At 39.5% G+C, this 19,955-nt stretch overlaps 1 protein-coding gene across 1 annotated transcript in view; it reads left to right on the top strand.

Moving 5' to 3' along the window:
• Positions 1–19,955, top strand: part of NELL2 (neural EGFL like 2) — a 335,374-nt gene that overhangs the window by 189,352 nt on the left and 126,067 nt on the right. Inside the window, exon 15 of the mRNA XM_024575537.3 lies at positions 3,136–3,261. Within this exon, the coding sequence (XP_024431305.2) occupies positions 3,136–3,261 (126 nt within the window). The remainder of the gene's footprint in view (positions 1–3,135; positions 3,262–19,955) is intronic.

A 19,955-nucleotide genomic window follows, 5' to 3' on the forward strand; every position in this document is an offset into this window, starting at 1 on the left:
CCCAACTTTGCGTTTTTCTCTGGCCACATGATGGCTTAAAAGGGGAACATCTACGAAAAGAAATTGGAGAGGGCAATGTCTCCCAACAGTCTGGCATGTAGACCAACAACGAATAACCATCAGAGTACTACCCTGTCACAAATTATGCCTATGTATCTTATACACCAACTTGTGCAATGACTTGTGCTTGTAAATAGGGTCCCATTAATAGAAATAAACCTAATTCACTGTATCTTTTCCCCATCTCCTTGTATAAGATTTTAGTACTCTTCAAATTCCCAGTTCTTCAGTGTTCTTAGAAGAGATCTGGTATGCTTCTCCTGTACTTAGGAGTTTGATTTTCCAGGTTTGGTAGCTATTCCTGCTGGGCTAGGTATCCTTCTCTAAGATGCTGTTTGGAGAGTGGTACAGTGCCTTACATAACCAATGCTCACTCCAGCTGGGACTCAGTACTGCTGTAGGCACTGAAGCTACCCCCTCAACTCTACCAGGCTCTATGTCCTCCCCCTGGGAACTACTCTCCTTTTGAGGAGATTCCATGGTGTGTTCAATGATTCTTCCCTGGGAACCAAGATGTCTTCACTGGGTTGTGTTCATTATTCTTGGTTCTTTTACCCCCAAAGGTAAGTTTTTCATGCCTTTGTGCATGTGCACTTCTTCATGACCACCCTTCTTGTGCCCAAGCTTAGTCCAGGGAACTCCCACAATGGCTCTCAGTAACTCCCTTCTCCATAGCACCCTCCCAGAGGAGTAGGGTTGAAGTCCAGTGATCAAGCTGAGCACATCAGTAATCCCACATCATTCCTATTATGATCTTAAGACACTGGAAGCAAATGAGTTTTTTAAATCATATTCCCCAAGGTTGCTTGTAGTTTAACTTTTAGACTGTAATTTAATGATATCTTCCTTGCAAACCAGTGAAAACATTTAAAAGTAGCATGTTATCATGAAAAGAATATTATCCTAGGAGTCAAAAAATCTGAGAGCCATTCTTAGATCTTCCTTAAACTAGCCTTGAAGCCTGTATTCATTCATTTTGTACCATTTATTGACTCTTAATGTCCTAGACATCCTACGAGGTATTATAGATTAATAAGTGAATTAAATACTCATGGTTCTTAACCCTGGTTATGTATTATACCAGGGATCATCAAATTATGGTCTGAAGGCCATATCTTATTTGCCATAGTTTTGTAAATATAGTTTTATAAATATGATTTTATAAATATAGTTTTATAGGAACATTGCCAGGCTAATTTATATGCCTACTGTCTGCGGTTGCCTTCATGCTATAACAACAGAGTTAAGAAGTTGTAACAGAGATCCAATTGTCCTAAAGCCTAAAATATTTAGTATTTGGCTCTTTACTGAAAAATTTGTCTGACCTCTGCATTAGTCTCAAAATGGAAAAGCTTTTTTTTTTTTAAATCACTGCCTGTTTTTCACCAAGATAATTCAATCAGAATTTAGAGTGGGGGGTTGGGAGTTGGCCCAAGAACCAATGTTTTCAAAAAGCATCCCATATAAAATAATGTACAGGCAGTGTTAAGAAAGGTGTATAGATGATCCCTACCCCTGAGGAGTATATGTGGTTTAATGGGAAGAAGAGGCTCACAAAAATTAATCAGGGTACCATGGATGGATATAAAATGTAAACATTTACAAATGTTCAAGGGAACACTGCATGGGGAGCATTTTAATACTTCATTAGGTAACTTTTCACAAAGAAACATTTAGCGAGATTCTTGACAGGTGCACCCACTGGCAGACAAGATCCACTGGGTTGCGGTAGGGAGAGAAGGAGTAGAGAGAATAGCATAAGGAAAGGCACAAAGTCGTGAAAGAGCATGGCCCATTCAAGGAATAATCAGAGGCTCAGTGTGACCAGAACACTAAGAGGGAAATAAAGGGTAAGGTCATAAGATACAAAGAAGGAAAAGTAAGGGCCAAACTTGGAAGAGCTTTGTATGCTAAGAGGTTTGGAATTTATTGTTTTGATTTGCATTTAGAAGTTGAATGGAAAACTGAGTCTCTCTAGGCCTCAGTTTTTCCATCTGTAAAAATTACAGTTAGCTCAGATGATTGCCAAAAGACTTCTAACTCCAAAACAGAGCTTCTTGAGATTGTGCCAGTTACTTCTTTGGATGCCGTCAGGACTGGGAGCCTAGTTCAGGTTATGCGAACAGCACAACTTCGGCGTAGTGGTTCGCAGGGCTAGCACCATTGATCTCTTTCTCCCAATAGTACAAGCGAGGGCAATGCTACTTTGTGGATTCTCCACAGGGATTTGAGAAAGCAGACTTCTGGATGAGAAATACTTGCCTGGTCAATGCATGAAGTCCTTTAATAAAGAAAATTACATAATGATAAATTACTTGTAAAATGCTTTATGTTCCCGGCAGAGAGGTGCTATAAAACGGGGATAGTTTTATTGTCAAAATTTGCACTCTTCCCAATTAGTACGAGTGCCTATAATGGCTTAACATTTGTAAGTCTTTATACTCAAAACTTGGTATGTGAATTACTATAGAAGTTCTTCCATATGATATCTTATTTCACTATTTTACAGCTTCTCATTTATATCAGGTCTCTACTTTGTAATTTCATCTCCATTCAGACGCTTACCAGGATCACTACATCTCTGCTTGTATCTCTAATAAGCTACATGTTATTGGTTTCATATCTTTAAGTGAAGTTATTAAAGTTCTGGTGCATATTGAATATTTTGTTCACCTCTTGCATGGTCTCACCAACTGTACAGAATAGCTAGTGAATCAAAAAGTGATATATATATAATAGACTCAGTGATTGAAGCTTCCAAGATGTTGAGACAGCCAAATCTGTAGTTTCTGATTCAGTTAATCCAACACAGGTAGCTGAATGCACTGAAAATGTCCAATTATATTTAAAATCATGCAAGTTGAAATGTACAGACATCTCTGAAAGAGCCGTTGGGGGGAAAAAAAAACTTTTATGTCATTTGAACATCAAACATTCCTATTAAAGATGTTTTGAATACTTTTTAAAAATGCCTTTCAATGAGTAACTACTGTGCTCTCCCTACCAAAGAAAATTATAGATAAACTCCAGAACATTGGCCGCTATTGACCTCTTTGCCCTGCCTTGTCTTCACAGACGTGGACGAGTGTGCTGAGGGCCGCCACTACTGCCGCGAGAATACCATGTGCGTCAACACCCCGGGCTCTTTCATGTGCGTCTGTCGAACTGGATACATCAGAATCGATGATTACTCGTGCACGGGTATGTAGTGGCTCCTTATGAAATAGTCTTTCTGTGTCTTAAATTTACTTTCAAAGGTTTTTAAAAGAAACTCATGTTTTTTGGGGAAGTATGCCATAAATACTCCCTTACAACAAAACATGTCAAAACAATAGCATATGGTTTTTACTTGGTAGTTAGTGTGAATCTGATGTAAGGAAAGGGATACCTGCTTGTTCTGGATGAGTTGTATACTCCCTGTTAGGAAGGTAAAGAAAAACTTAAAAACCAAATTAATATTGTAATAATTTAAAACCCAAATTGTCCTTATTCTTACATGAATTCTATGGCAAATCTGAGAAACAACCCCTAAATAATAGGTGTCCTTTACATGACAACTGATTTTTGAATAGAAGAATAGTAACATAAATAGTGTGATATGTTTCAGAAATAGATTCTAGGAGTGCTAGAAAATGGGAATATTAAAGAAAATTGAGCTTCTTCATACCTCTGAGCAGTGCACTTGAGTAACTGCATCATAGAAATTTTGCTTAGGTTTATTTTATGAAATATCACATCAGGGCCCTTCAGTACCACCCAGGGTCCTGCTCAGGGACATCCTGACACTTGGTAATGTCTTAAGATGGTCCTGGGGTAAGACAACCTATTAAGTTCATATTGTATGGGTTCCTACCTGTGGAATATGAAAGAAAAAGGTGCTGGAAGAATAGCTTGAAGACTATGGGGTTTGAGAAAGTGTGGATGTGAAATAAAACATTCCTTTGGTTTCTTTTATTTTTTTAGCATAAGAAAGATAAAGGCGGCATATTTTAGAAAAATATGTCACTTTTTACCATAACCCCAGCTTTATAATTTTTATCAGAGGGATGTGTAAATAATACTGAGAGGTTCCTAGGGAAAATAAGAATCTATAATGAAAGTTTTACCTTATGCTTTTGTATTGGTGTGTCCTCTTCTGAGTATTATAGTGACCATACTACTTGATATCTTGTTTATCAGTTAGAACAAAGGGAAGGTGCTGCCTCTAAATTTAAGTATAGTATTTATATTAAAAAATGATGGGAAAAAACAATGAGAAATAACTTCTTAATTAATGGAAATAACCAAAGATATTCTGAGGAAAGAAAATATGTAGAATTTGCAATGGATTTACAAATCTTGCTTTTTCTTTTGTCAGTCCATCCTAAACATTTCCACATTATGGGGAAAATTGTGCTGTTTTTCTTTACACAAATTTTTTTTAAAAGAGTTTATTTACTTACTATTAGAGAGAGGAGAAAGGAGGGAAAGAGGGAGAGAAACATCAGTGTGTGGTTGCCTCTCATGCGCCCCCTACTAGGGATGTGGCCTGCAACCCAGGCATGTGCCCTGACTGGGAATCGAACCAGTGACCCTTTGGTTCAATCCACTGAGCCACACCAGCCAGGGCTCTTTAGACAAAATGTAATCACACTTAGTGGCAGAGTGTCTTGAAGGAGGACTATGGAGATATTTTTCAACATAAAAAGGAATATAAAAGAATGAGTTTTAATAAATACACAGTTTGTTATAGTATTGGTAATGGCAGCAAGTCTGAGTTCCAAGGTAGTGGGTAACAACTACAAAATGACGAAGATAAAACCGCTGCCTCCCAGAGAGCGGTATTTCAAGACGTGCTCATTAAAAATAAGAGTGCCAGCAATTTTCAAGACGGCTGCTGATTCTTTGGCACTGAAGACTTAAAAGGCTTTGTACATTTTTGTACTTCTTAGTGATTCTTTTTGTTTTTCTTATATTCTTTAAAAATGTTAGATACTTTAAAGGAGAGAACATGACACATAATTTGGCCTAGTGTTGAATGAGGAGTGTTTCTCTGGAGCAGGATATTTTCAAGAGGTTCATTTTCATTCTGAGCCTGTCTGTTGGCTGTAAATTCAAGGAACAGTTTAGCTGTCATCCATTACAGAGGATTTCCTGCTTTGGCTTTGCCTTTCCCAGAGCATTTTCCTTCCAAATAAAATCCCACAAATTGCTGTTTGTTTTTGACTACTTTGGGAGAATTTTCCCTTATGATTCCAAAGGACCTAATGATGTAAATTAAGTATCCCTTTGTAAAAATGAGGAGAAAGGCCAAAATTATTTTAAGAAAAGCTGTTTAGGCCATGATTTTTGTGTCTGAGGAACCAGAGCCAAGAATTTCAAGAACCGGCACGTGATGGATGGGTCTCCTTCATGATGCTCCAGCACTCCCGAAGAACACCACTACTTCCGTGCTTTACTTAAAGAGAGCCTTTCTCGCCCTTAACTTTCCTGTCTACTCTGAGTAGGTCTACAAATTTGAGAATTTACATTCTTACATAAAGCCTGGTTTTTTTTTAGGGAATATGAGTGGCTTTTATTTTATAGCCCCAAGTCAGATGATCTTTGACAAAACTTTTTAGGTTAGACTACACCAGGTTAGCCCATGTTCAGGGTTCCTGCAAAGGACGTGGATGTTTAACTTCTACTACTTTGCATCTTTTTCTCCACACTTCACTATTAGCATCTGTGGAAACGCATCAAGGCTGTGCCTTTTCCAGCTCCCGTCAGGGCTGCACTTCTCTGACAGGGACTGGGATTTATTTTCTCTGAATTTTAGTAACAGGCACTCACATATGCACAGTGGAAGGCCTTCCAGAATAAATGTCAAGACCCCACTGCAGGGCCATTCTTCAATGTTTGTGGCAGAGCTCTTGGAGTTCTGATTTTGTTTTGCCTCTGTGTTCCTGCCCAGTTTTCCCGTCGAAAGCCCCTTGTCGTAACAACCGACATGCTCAACCCTGTACCTAGCAGACTCTCAAAGTTGCTTACCCCATCTGAAGTTAATCATAGACAGTCTAATTAAAAGAAGAATCCACATGTGATACACTGTACTTTATAGTCACGGGCTTTGATCAATAAAAGAAGCCTTTTTCAGTTTTATGACCCAGTAGCTCTGGAGCAGAAATTATGTATGCTGCAGAGTAATTACCTTCCATAGTTGGTAGCATGGCACAGATTTTTATTTCAGTTTGAGATGACTTGAATTATATTTTTCTCATGATCGTAAAATCTGAGAGGTGAAAGAATTCTTAAGGATAATCTCATCCAAACGCCCTTCAGAAATGGGGGAAACCAAGGCTCCGAGAGATCGATCGCCTCCCTTGTGGTCATGACTAGTGAGAACCAGTCAGAAGACAGACGATAAGCCTCCTCACTCTTGTCTCTTGTATTTGTCATCATTTGTTTAATTTGCAACCCAACAAAAATAAATAAGGGGAGAAGATTTATATTTTATGTGGAAATACATTATTCAATTTATAATGTTCATTAATTAAACTGCCTTTCTTAGAGATTGCTTCAGTTCATTAGCTACAACTCCAAGACAGATGATCCCCCTACAGATTTTATAACAATAATCCTAAATCAGAATCAGTAGAATAAATGCAGATCACCATTTGCTGGGTCTCTGGCTGTATCATATGAGTACAGTTACACTGATGACTCAGTTGTACCGTTTGTGCGAACGATACAGCAGCTCTTGCTCTTCTAACTCAGTAATATAGTTTCCTTCCAGTGAGGGCATACTGTTTTTCTCAATTAAGGCTCCATAATCTTTCTCTTGCTTACATTTTTTTTTTCTGTTCCCATAGAGGAAAGCATGGGTATGTCTACAAGAAAAGAAACAGAAGGAGAGGGAGAGAAGGAGGGGCAGAGAGAGAGCAAGGGAGGGGGAGAGAATAAGAGAAGGGAGAAGAAGAGAGAGGGGAGGAAGGAAAGAAGGGGGAAAAGACAAAGGGAAGGGGATGGAAGAGAAGGGAAGGGTTTGGTTCACATGAGCCAAGATATTAGAAATCCATTTTTCAGTATCTCTGTAAAAATAATTTTTATGCACAATGAAGTTTCTTGTTAACTTATCTGGATGAATGGCTTTCTTGGGTCACTCACATAAACATTCATTAAATTTGGCAAATATGTTTCAGTCTTACTGGGCACGTTTGCTTCTAGTTGGTCTTGTATAATGAACAAAGAATAAAATATCTCTAGAATCAAAGATAAAGATCAATAATTTTGGAATTATCAAAGGATAAAACATATTGATTTCAGACCTTCCTGAAATGTCTCTCTGCTCTGATTATTACAGTTAAAAAACAGAGCTCTGATTCTTCCTTGTATTGGTGAGCTTGTCATCTTCCCACTCTTATGCAGTTCCTTAGAGTAGGGTCAGAAGTGAAAGGCAGACTGGTAGGAGGGATGGAAAAAGTCTTGTCTGGCTTAGGGAGAAAACACATTCTTCAGGGCAGTGGTTTTCCAACAGAGGGGATTTTTCCTCCCACCTGCCAGAGGACATGCGACAATGTCCGGAGAAATTTGTGGTTGTCTCAACAGTGGGGAAAGGGAACTGCTGCTGGCCTCTGGTAGGTAGAAGCCACAGAGATTGCTAAACATCCCATAATATTATTATTATTAGACTAGTTATCCTCTTGATAAAATGTCTTATTTTTCTGGGACCATTTCAACTGGAAGTTTTTTTAAATCACTTTCCAACTGAGTCATTAATCTGTGTCTAGTACCAGGCAGCCCTTCAAAACAGGGAATTATATGACCGGAAAGGTCCATAGTGCCGAGGTTGAGAAATTCAGTTTTAGGCTCACCCAATCACAATTGTAAGCTATATACTTTCTTTTTAACGTTTCCTTGTTTTTCTTCAAGTTTCTTTTAGGCCCCATATTGTGATCTCTTGCTCCCTTTTATTGGCCTTTTGCCTTTCCCTTATTAAAGACCTGTTCTTGGCTTAACCTGAGGCCACGGTTCTCCAATGGTGGCACTGAAGGCCTCAGCAGAGGGGGCAGAGGGCTTTCCCAGGGCTCTGTAAATGACCTCTCCTGATGCCTGCTCAATGCTGTCTGCTGGCCCCAACCGCTGCTGTCGTCCAGGGCCTTTTCAGGATGGCTCTGGTCCCTGTCACACGTGAAAGAAGGTCTATAAAGTGTCTACAGTAAGCAGAAGGAATTCTACTAGATACTTGATATTTGTTGTTAAAGAGCCTCATGTGGTGTTCCCCAAGGAGTTTTACTTCTAAAAGTACTTACCTTTTTATAGTGTTGAATACTCCTGGTGCTTACATTTTATGGTCTTGTTGTAGTTACTTCTTGCTCTCTGACATGGTCAATACTGATTTTTTTAAATCATTACCACCATCCTATTTGTCAGGCTTATTTAGAAAGAGTCATGAATTTTATGATGATATTGTTTTCTTTTTTATTGTTGGTTTCCTAGCATTTTAAAAGGTCTTGGATACTATTGTCACACACAAAAGGTTACAGGGAAAGATTTACGACTTTGCAACTGGCACAGAGACTTGAAGTCGCTGTAACCCGTGTGCCCTTCCTGCACAAAGCTGCCTCCTGTGTTTCTCTTTCAAGTCTCTGTCAAGCCCTGTTAGAAGAAGTAATTTGTGTAAAGTGTTTGAAGAGATAATATTTTGGAAAGGCAACAATACATTACTCTTTTTTATTCTGTATTCTTCCCAAAAGAATTTAAGTGGAAGCTGGTAATTTATTGTATGGACAGACAACAACTTCATCATCAGGTATTTAGAAATAGCTCTGGATGGATTTATCAAAATTGCAAGCAGAGAACAAGACAGATAATTGACTGCATGTGCCATGATAATTACTGGGGCATACATAGTAACGGAGGTAAGAATACTGTGGATGGCAGCACAGCGGCCGGGGGCCACATGCAGCACAGAGCGGGGAGAACGATGATGATAAAGAACAGGAATTGAAAGGAAGCATATCAGCTTTCACCAAAAAACCCTAAATAAACAAGGTTATTTTAAAGTTGTAAAATGCCTTGGCAGTTTATCTTTAGCCAAATGCCTAGCAAAGGAGAAACCTTTAATAAATGTTACCTCTGGTAATTGCTGTTGTTACTGTTATGAGTAGACAAGCTCTCCTCTTGAGGAAATATCTTATTTCCCGGGGATCCTTTCAACTGGGCCCTTTTCTCTGGTTGTTTTCCAAGTTATCATTTTTCGTAAAGTAGATAGCTTTGCTGGAACAATAGATAGAACATACCATTGTTTATTCAACTGTACTTATTATGTAATGTGAATAGGGGTTTAAAAAAGAAAGAGAACCCTTGGTGTAATTGAGTAGCACTTTCTCTGGAAGTTAGAGAAAATCCTTCCGCAGGAGGTTTTCCCTTAGGACCCAGAAGGCTCCCGTTGTTCTCGGGAATGAATGTGAGATCAGGACTACTGGAAGAGGGGCGGGGATGGATGCAGCCAGGGCTCTACGCTGGGTCCTGATCTGCTTGGAGCAGAGAACATGAGCTGCGAGGAATCGGTGAGTCTGGTCAGTGCCCCCAAAGCGCAGATTTTATAAGCCCAGCTGCTGCTGTGTGGGTTTCCTTTCTCAAGAACCACGGTCAGCAGTCCGACAATCTCGCCATCTGGGCACTAGTTACCATGGCTATTGGGAAAGACTTTTGCATTTTATGAACAACCACTCCACGTTTTCTTCTTGTGGAGTCAGCATTGCAAAATATGGTAAAATTGTGGTATATTGCATCAAACATGGTAATCAGACAACTTTAAAATTTAAAATGTGGTCCCTAATGCTAAAAAATGCCTCACCCATCTCCTGGAGTTCACTACATACTATTACACCGGGTAGTTATTATTGAGTAATTTGAAAATATAACATGGTTACAAAAAGCCAATGAAAATAGCAAGTCCCAGGACTCAAAGAATTCATGATGAAAAGCTGTTTTTGAGCAAACATAATCAAGAAAGCATCTCTAGAAGAATGGAGACTGTAGTTACCAGGAAGGGTTAATGTTCAGAGAAGCACAGGCCCCGTTTGGAAAACTCACAGAGAACAGAAGTGAGGCTTGTCTGTGCAGTTAGTGAGGAGGCCAAGGCAATGTGCTTATCTTTTCTGAAACACATATGTGCACGCATACAATTAGCAGCCAGCTCAAAATGAAAGAGGCTCAAAGGCTCAGGGAGCTGACTTGCCTTTTTAAAGATGAAAAGCTTGGAAAGAAGTCTGTGCTATCTGAATCTGTCAGCTCCGATGTAGCGGTTTCCAGGCTTGTCGGCGCCTTTATGCAGCATCGCGGCGCAGCCGCTGTATCCATGTGTGACCTCCGGCGGCCATGGTTTGATCATCAGAGCACACAGTGGACATGTCCACACCGCCCGCCTCTGTGCCAGCTCACCTGAGCACTGAGATGATGGCAGCTGCCTCATTAGCCAGCCTCGCCTGCTTTGACTTGGTTAGTCAGTAAACCCAAATTCACCTTTGTCTCAAATGTCTGTATTATTTGAGTTTTATTTTGAGATTTTTATATGAAAAGCACTGAGCTGAAACCCCACATAGGGGAATAAAAAGATTATACATGGCAGGAGTGTAATAATAGCGGTGTCTTAGCAACAGACAGCTATGGAGGACAGGATTGTTGAAGTTGAGGTTCAGCAGATGCCTTTCATTCCCTTCCTTGGTTGTTGGCTTTGACCTGTTAGCCGTAGTGAAAGTTTGACCTTCCTGTGCCTCTGTCCAAGTGTTCCGTGGAACCAAGTTCATCTTCTGGTTCTGCTGCTGAGCTTATTTTGCGGTGGGTGTGTAACCTCCTCATGACATTGCCTGTCTCAGTGCTGTCCTTCCCTGCCCAACCCCCTGGAGTCCAGGGAGCATCTACTGTTTGCTGTGTCACATTCAGGCCATGGGTTTGGGCTCTGAGGGTGAGTTTCTTCTCTCAAACCTGGAGCCTTGTCTCTGCCATGTGCATCTGCCAGGGGAGGCAGAGACACACTGATTGCTGGGATTTCTTCATATAACTTCTGATGCCATAGAAGAGGCTTCCTTTTGCTTAAATGAAGTTCTTTTATCAAAGGAAATACTATTATATTAGTCATCTACTGCTTCATAACAAATAACCCCAACATTTAGCAGCTTAAAACAACACACATTTATTGTCTCACAGTGTCTGTGGATCAGGAATCTGGGCCTGGAATGGCTGAGTCCCCTCTGCTTCAGGGTCTCTCATAAGGCAGCATTCAAAGTGTCCTCAGGAACTGGGGAAGGATTTTTTTCCAAGCTTACCTATATTGTTATCGGCAGATTAAATTTCTCATTGGCTGTTGATGTAGGGCCTTTTGAACATGGCAGCTTACTTCATCAACACTAGTGAGAGAGAGCACCTGCTAGCAGGATGGAAATCACCATCTTTGGTAACCGCAGCACAGAAGTGACACCCTGTTACCTTTGTGTTAGTATACTCGTGATAAGCAAACCACTAGGTCCAGCCCATTCTGAAGGGAGGGAATTGTACACAGGCATGGATATCGGATGGCAGAGATCACTGGGACCATCTTAAATACCACCTACTACTGACACTGAATAATATATATAGTTACCAGAACTCACCCACTTCAGCTAAGTACCGATGAAGAGCACCAGATTGCAGAGTAAGAGTCAAGAGAAAGTATAAAAACATGTTGTGTAAGAACTGTGCATGAGCAGTTGTGCAAAACTCATGAGATGTCGCACGTTTCTTTTATTTTCTTTACACTAGAGCTTTGATATACATGCATGGTAGTGTTATTGTCCAATTTAATAGATGGAGATCATGGAAATGAATCATTACAGTCCAATGTGGAACATTCTGTAACAAAGAAATGTGCAGAGAGCCGTGGGGATCAGAAGAGGCAGTGAGTAAGCTGGTTTAAGCCTGGATGTGGGCAGGCATCACCAAGTGACACTTAAATTGAGGTGTTTAAGGATGAACAGACATTTCAGAAGAGAAAGAAGTGAGAGGAGACATTTTAGGGAAAAGGGAGAGTGGGTACAAAAGTATAGGTTGTTTTATAATAGCAAGTATAGTGTGACTGGAATTGTAAGAGATAAAGCCAGAAAATTCTATAGAAAATTAGAAGACACGTTTTATGGTGTCTGAAACATTTCTCTCAGGTTGTGCTTGTTCTAATTGTGCTTGTTCACTTTGAAGTGATAATACTTTATTTTGTTTTTGTTTTATGTTATTTTTCTTTTTGTGCTAGAAAGTTGTTTATTAAATAGATATGTCTAATAATGATGACATGGAATCAAGGTGGTATGTTCTTTCATTTCAAAATGAAATAAAATGTCCTGTCAGTATTCTTAGAACTCCACAAGAGCAAATTTTCAGTGTGGCCTAATGAGAACTGATTTTTGGATTTTTTTAGAATGAAATTATAACCATTAAATTACTACCTGAGGCATTTTTATACAATAGATTTGCCTATACATGCTCATTAAATGTTATGAAATGCAACAACAACAAACAATAATGACAAGGTAGGAAATGGCTAAGAGGCCCATGGAGCCACTCTCTGTACTTGGTCCAAGTCAAATTACATCCTTCGCCCTGACCCCCCTTCTCCAGGAACACGTGTGACATTTTAGCTCATGGGCCCGAGCTTATTCAGATGTTTTGGGTTTAAGTCCTTGTTTTGCTGTGTGTTAGCTGTTATCTTGAGCGATTTTCTTAACTTGTTAGCCTCAATTTCTTCTCCTTCAAAATAGGATGACACTGCATACCTTAGGTGTTGCTTTGAGAGGAAGCAGGCAGAGTGATCAGCATGACAATTGGAACATACGTGCTTGAAAGAAATAGTTGTTATTCTTGTTCCCATTTGTGGTAAACAGAATAAGGGCCATCCAAAGAGACCCACATCCTAATTCCTGAACCCACGATGTGTTACCTTACGCAGCAAATCTGGTTAGGGCTAAAGATGTTGAAATGAAGGTATTATCCTCGATTTCCCAAGTGGACTCATCTAATCACACGAATCCTTAAAAGAGAACTTGCCTGACTTCTGTCAGAGGGAGATGTGACTATGGAAGAATGGTCAGACAGGCAACATGAGTGGAACAGCCTCTAGAAGCCGGAAAAGGCAAAAAAAAAAAAACAAAAAACCAGCCTCCAGAAAGGAGTGCAGCCCTGTGCACTCACGATTTTAGCCTGGTAGACCCTGTCGGATTTCTGGCCCTTAGAACTGTAACATAATGAACTTACGTTGTTTCAAACCACTCAGTTTAGAGCAGTGATTTTCAACCTTTAGCATCTCATGGCATATGTAAACTAATTACTAAAATTCTGCGACACACCAAAAAAATATGTTGGGGACTGATCTGGCAATAGAATAGATCATTTTGATTGGTTTACAAAAAATAAAATACTAGTAATTACCTACCCTTTTTGCTCCAAAGTGACTCTTTCAAAAATCACACGCCCTTATTTATATGTAAAGATATCTGGTACCAAGAATTAACCAATCAGGCACAGCCTTATTATGTGATGTGACCAGGAAGGTGCATCTCTATTATGTGACCTATGTATTTATGGTTCGGGACAGGGCATTCACACCAGATGACTGTTGTTGTGTTGGCTGTTGTCATTTTTTTTATTTGACAATCTAAGGGAAAAGAGGTCAAAGCCCCTGACTAGTCAGGTATTGAATGTTTTAAAAATTCTTGTGGCACACGGATTGAAAATCATTGGTTTAGAGTAATTTGTTATGGTAATAGAAAACAAATACACTATTATCATAAGCTAACATTGTTGAATTGTCTAAAACTATATTTAAAAAGAAATGATTCCCAGTTCTATCTGTTTTATCAATTTTTTAACAATCAATAATTGTTCTATCAATTAGAAACAAAATCAGTTCTAATAATTCGGGAGCAAGTCTGCTGTTTGTTACAGAGAGTTACAGAGACAGTTTATTCAGGAGTGGGTGGTCCATATTAATGCCTCACTTTAATGATTCAGTTGCTTTTTTAATATTTCATTTTGGTATAAATTTAGGTACAAATTTAACATTTTCTAGCCTGCTTCTGGTAAAACCAAAAAGCACACAGTTAACACAGAAATAGGCTATACATTTACCCAAAACATAGTAAGTCAAATATTTGTGTAGTATATTTCTCCTCTGCATTCTTTTTAAAGACTCTGAAATTAACAACATGAAGGAAGTTGGCAGACAATGATTTGGGAAGCGCTATTAAGAAGTTCATTTGTAGACGTAGGTGAGTTATTGGGAATTGCTGTCGCCCTAGATCTTGGAATGGCATGTGGGTTGTTCAGAACAATCTGTTAATTCAGGAAGCCTCCGTGCCAGCAAAGACTGTACCCAGGTCACAAATTAGTGACCTATCAACTGTCATTGTCTCTTGGTGGCCATCTATTTGGCTTTTGGGGCATTGTAATCCCACATTTAAATAGTCAAAAGATTTCACTGTGAAAACCTGGATTTCTCCATGACTTCTGGGTCTGCATTGCTGCACCCCAACTATCAAATGCAGGTGATAGCTACACCTCTCTTAGAACGAGAGGGCTTCTCCAGGTAACCTCGCCCAGTTCCTGAGACTCAGCAGTTCCAGGAAGAAAACACCGAATACCAGAATCTGTATAGCCAGTCAGCCTCTCCCCTTTACTTTATCTGACCCATGAGTTGAGGTATTTTTAGCTTATAACTATGATTTATAGTATTAAAGTGATCATAAATATGGTCATCTTAAAGCATGGAGATGTTAGTATGGAAATAATGTCAAAGGTTAGGTTTCTTTATGAGTCATGTGCCTACTAAATTCATAACTCACATTGACATAAACCCCAGAAGAACCGTCAGACACTTCAATAAATTTTGAATTCATCTGTATCAGTTTTCCTTGTGAAATTAAATTATAATAACCTTAAACAGTAAAGTCACAAGCAGAATATATAGACTCTTATAATGTAGTGTCAGATAGTTGGACAATTTTAAAAACTCCTAAAAATTTAGGTCATTGCAACGTTTATAGCAGAGGGAATTGTTTAGACCAAGGAACACATAAAATTTGTTGATAAACTAGGAAAGGATCATGGAAGTGAAATTATTGGATACTGGATGCTGTTTTGTTTTTCAATGGCCAGTCTCTTCTTTGATAGATGTAGTATTTTTCAAAAGGAGATAGCAGTAAAAGGCTTGTAGGAAGATGACAAGATATTACATAGCATGTAATCATCAAGGGAATGTAAAGCCTGGATACAGGATTTCACGGAGTTAACCAGTGAAACAGGGTATGTTGCTGTTTGCAAGTCCGTAGCGAGAGGAGTTGGTCCTGGGGCTGTAGGTTTTACCTTAGATGATATTATTGGTATGTTTGATTTTATTTGGCATCTCTTCACACACATACAATTAGTGGTATCACTTCTCCTTTCACAGTAAAATTTGTTATGAATAGGAGTTTCTTTTGCTCATTCCTTACTTCGCAGTTTTAAAAAAACAAAACTTTAATGGTATGTTTTAAAATGTTTTCCTCAGGTGTAATGAGCTTTCCACAATAGTCATGTATTTTGCTACATATGTTGCATATGTAAATTTTATATGCCAAGAGATGAAATCTTACATATTGCAGATGTTGGGTAGAGTACAGAGGATCTGGTTAGAATCCTGACTGGTAAGCGATGTCAGCAGGATGAAGGAATAGGGGATTCCAGCCCCTGGGCCCACTCTGATACAGGAATTTTGACAACCACCCACAAATGAGAGTACCTCTGTGGGAGCCCGAGAGTGCACCTGGGAGGTTGTAGATCCCCAGTCAAGCAAAATCTCTGAGAATAGGTGCATCGAAGAGGGTAAGAAAAACAGTTTCACCTTACCAGTGTCACCCCTCCTCCAAGATGGCACAGCTCAGTATTTAGAGAGACCCCCTCGGCCCACCAGTGCTCCCATGAGGGAAAGTGAGGGTGAAGGTGTAGCGTTTTTCTATGCAACTGAAGTAAGTGGTTATTATCTTAAAACAGATTGTTATGTTTTATGTAAGCCACATAGTGATCACAAAGAAAACCTGTTTTATATAAATAAAAGATAAAGGAATCAAAGCATAGCATTACAAAAAACATCATCACATCACAAGGAAAGCAAGAAAGGAAGAATTACAAAACAGTGAGAAAATTAACAAAATGGCCATTTTAAGTCCTTACCTCTCAATTTCTTTTCTTTTGGGTATTGTGTAGGGGCACAGCAAGCTGTTCATTCTCTTTGCACAACCATGTGGTGCCTTTGGATGCAGGAGTTCGCTTTTAATGATTTTTGAAAAACTAAATTCTTCAATCAAAACACATAGAGTGGATGAATGGATAATAAAAACTCATACAAATATAGGCTTCCTGTAGGTGACTCACTTCAGCTTTAAGGACACACAAGGGCTGAGAGTAAAGGGGTTGGAAATAGATGTTTTATATAAATGAGAACCAAAATAGAGCAAGGGTGACTATATTTATATGAGACAAAATAGACTTTAAGTCAAAAACTCTCACAAGTGACAAAAAAAATCATTACATAATGATAAAGGAATGGATTCCTGAAAAGAATATAACAAGTATAAATATATATGCACCCAACATCAGAACACCTAAATATATAAAGTAATTATTAACAAAACTGAGGGGATAAATACATAGCAACACAATTAATAGTAGGGAACTTCAATGCCGCACTTTGAACAATGGATAGACAACCCAGTCGGAAAATCAGTAAGGAAACAGCTGACTTGAACAACACTATGGATGAAAGAGACCATATGAGCTGGACAGGCTGACACTGGCTGCTGGTGGTAGGTGGTCTCCAGGAGCATGCAGCAGAGTGACAGTCGCTCTGGAACAGCTGTGGGAAGGTTCCCCAGGACCATCTCTGAGGAGAAGACATACCATGGGGTGGAAGAACAGCATGCCTTAACCCAGAGAAAGGCCTTGATGGGGGAAGATGATTCTTAAGTACAGATAGTTGTAAGTCAGGTGGATTGTTGATTAGCAGGGTCGATCCCAAATGGAAGAGAGCTTTCCCACTCCATGTGGTCCTAAATGAATTCCATCAGGAGAAATGTAAGGGATGGAATGATGCCAGAGCAGGGCTTTATCAACTGACCTGGTCCCAAAGGTTCATCTGACTCCCGTTTACGGAATCCAAAGTGTTGGTAAAACGTTTGTTCTCCTGAGTGGAGAAAACTCCATGCCCCTTCTAGGGTCTCCAACAGTGAAAGCAGACGGACTGTCTAAGATCCGCAATTACATGCAGATAATCCCGATAGCTGCAATGCAACCCATGCGTGTGAAACTGTCACTGGGCTGCCCTTTTTAAAACCAGAGCCTGTTCTAGTATTAAATACATCGTTTTTCTTCTTGCATGTTCCGGGGTTGTTATCAGGCTGCCTTCATTGTGGTCTTGGCTCTGTCCTTAGAGTTTGATAACAGGTTCCCATGGGGGTAGAATCCATTAGAATGTTTATCTTTGAAAACGGCAGAGTTGTCATCCCCTTGGGTATATCTGTCTCTGTAGTCATATCTTGAATTATGTTTGTTGCCCCATATTGAGAGCTCCTTGTCAATCCTCTGCCCAGATCTTCCTTCTCCCTCTGACCTCTGGTTCTTCCTCCCCTATCTTTCCTACTCTAAAAGTAAGGATTCTCCACTGCTTTGTCTAGACTTGTTTCCTTATGTCATAACTATCTCTTCTCTCTCTCTCTCCTTGCCCCTTCTTGCCTCATTATTTATGACTTCAACTTTGTCAACAGCTTTATCATCCTGTGCAGTGTGGTCATTTCCCTAGAAACTTCCGACTTACCGTTGCCCACAGAATAGCACTCCCACAGCTTAATCGAGCAGTCTGTCTTTCTAACATCATGTCCAACTTCATTCATCTACAAATCACAGGCTTCTAATGCTTTGCACAACTATTATAGTAGAACTTGCTAAGGTACTACAGTGTAATGCAAAACTTGATGAGGTTTCACACTGTAATACAAATACACAGTAATTGGCTCCAGCTGCCATTCTCAAACTAGGGGAACGAAAGGCCTTAGCTTTTTGAGGGGCTTGGGAAAAAGGGAAGTAGGAAATAAGTGAATCTTGATCATCTGAGACTTTAGTAGTTCAATTCAAAGCATACTTTGCAAGGATTTGACAGAGAGCAAGCCCTAAAGCCTTTGTGTGTCCACCTCAAAGTCTAGCCTCCCTGTCTGCAACACAGAGGGGTTACACCAAACATAGTGACTGTGACACTGACTCCTGCTCCCTTCTTGTTCATCAAGGAAACGCAACAGCTCCATTGCCTAAAACCAGGAGCAGCAGCTCCTGCCCCTCCCCTTCAAACCACACAATGCACCGCACAAGAACTGGACAACCAAGTAAAACTAATATTTCTCATTAACCTCGTGACGTTGCCACCTTTATTTTACTCAAATCGAATTTTAGACCCTCCATTATCACATTAGGGTAGGTTTTATTATACTATTTTCTGAGAATATCTTTCCTGATGTAGTTCTTAATTGGCTAAGACAACTTTCTTTACCTTTTTCTTTACTTATTGAAATGCTACTCACATTCTTTGGCTCAGTAAACATGGTGTTACCTGTATAAAGTTATTTTGAGTCTTCTCATTAAAAATGTGAGTTAATTTAGCAGTTAATGGCATGAAGCTCAAGTGGATTTAGTGTTCACCATCCTAGTCTCAGTATAACATTTTCAAGATTTCATCATCTGTGTTTCTTAATGGCTCTTAATTAAGTCTGTTTGGTTTTGCATTAATAGTTGTTTACACATTTGTCTTCCCCATTAACTTATATGTTATTTTAAGAGGCTTCATGTCTTTTTCATTTTCACTCCCAGAGAGTAAAATGTGGTGAATTTTATAAATATTTCTTGAATTAATTATTTAAAGTTGGTATCCTCTCTCTATTAGAATGAGAGCAAACAAGTGATCGGCTAAGGCATTCACACGATCAATGTGTTTTTGTGGTTTCTGTAGTTATATCAACTGAATTCAAGAGTAGGTCTTACAGTATGGGAAAACATATTTGCTAATGATACCTCAGACAAGGGCCTGATCTCCAAAATATATAAGGAACTCACATGACTCCACTCCAGGAAGACAAACAACCCAATTAAGAAATGGGCAAAGGACTTGAACAGACAATTCTCCAAGGAAGACATACAGAGGGCCCAGAGACATATGAAAAGATGCTCAGCATCACTAGCCATCAGAGAGATGCAAATTAAAACCACAATGAGGTACCATCTCACACTAGTCAGAGTGGCCAACATAAACAAATCCACAAACAAATGTTGGAGAGGATGCGGAGAAAAGGGAACCCTAATACACTGTTGGTGGGAATGCAGACTGGTGAGGCCACTGTGGAAAACAGTATGGACTTTCCTCAGAAAACTAAAAGTGGAACTGCCCTTTGACCCAGCAATTCCGCTGCTGGGATTATACCCTAAGAACCCTGAAACACCAATCCAAAAGAACCTGTGCACCCCAATGTTCATAGCAGCACAATTTACAATAGCCAAGTACTGGAAGCAACCTAAGTGCCCATCAGCAAATGAGTGGATCCAAAAACTATGGTATATTTACACAATGGAATTCTACGCAGCAGAGAGAAAGAAGGAGCTTATACCCTTTGAAAACAGCATGGATGAAACTGGAGAGCATTATGCTAAGTGAAATAAGCCAGGCGGTGAGGGACAGATACCATATGATCTCACCTTTAACTGGAACATAATCAATAGAAGAAAAAAGCAAACAAAATATAACCAGAGACATTGAAGTTAAGAACAATCTAACAATAGCTGGGGGGAGGGCAGTGGGAAGAGGGGATTACAGGAACTACTATAAAGGACAC

This window comes from Desmodus rotundus, chromosome 3, assembly GCF_022682495.2.
Source record: "Desmodus rotundus isolate HL8 chromosome 3, HLdesRot8A.1, whole genome shotgun sequence".
In the NCBI taxonomy this organism is placed as follows: domain Eukaryota; kingdom Metazoa; phylum Chordata; class Mammalia; order Chiroptera; family Phyllostomidae; genus Desmodus; species Desmodus rotundus.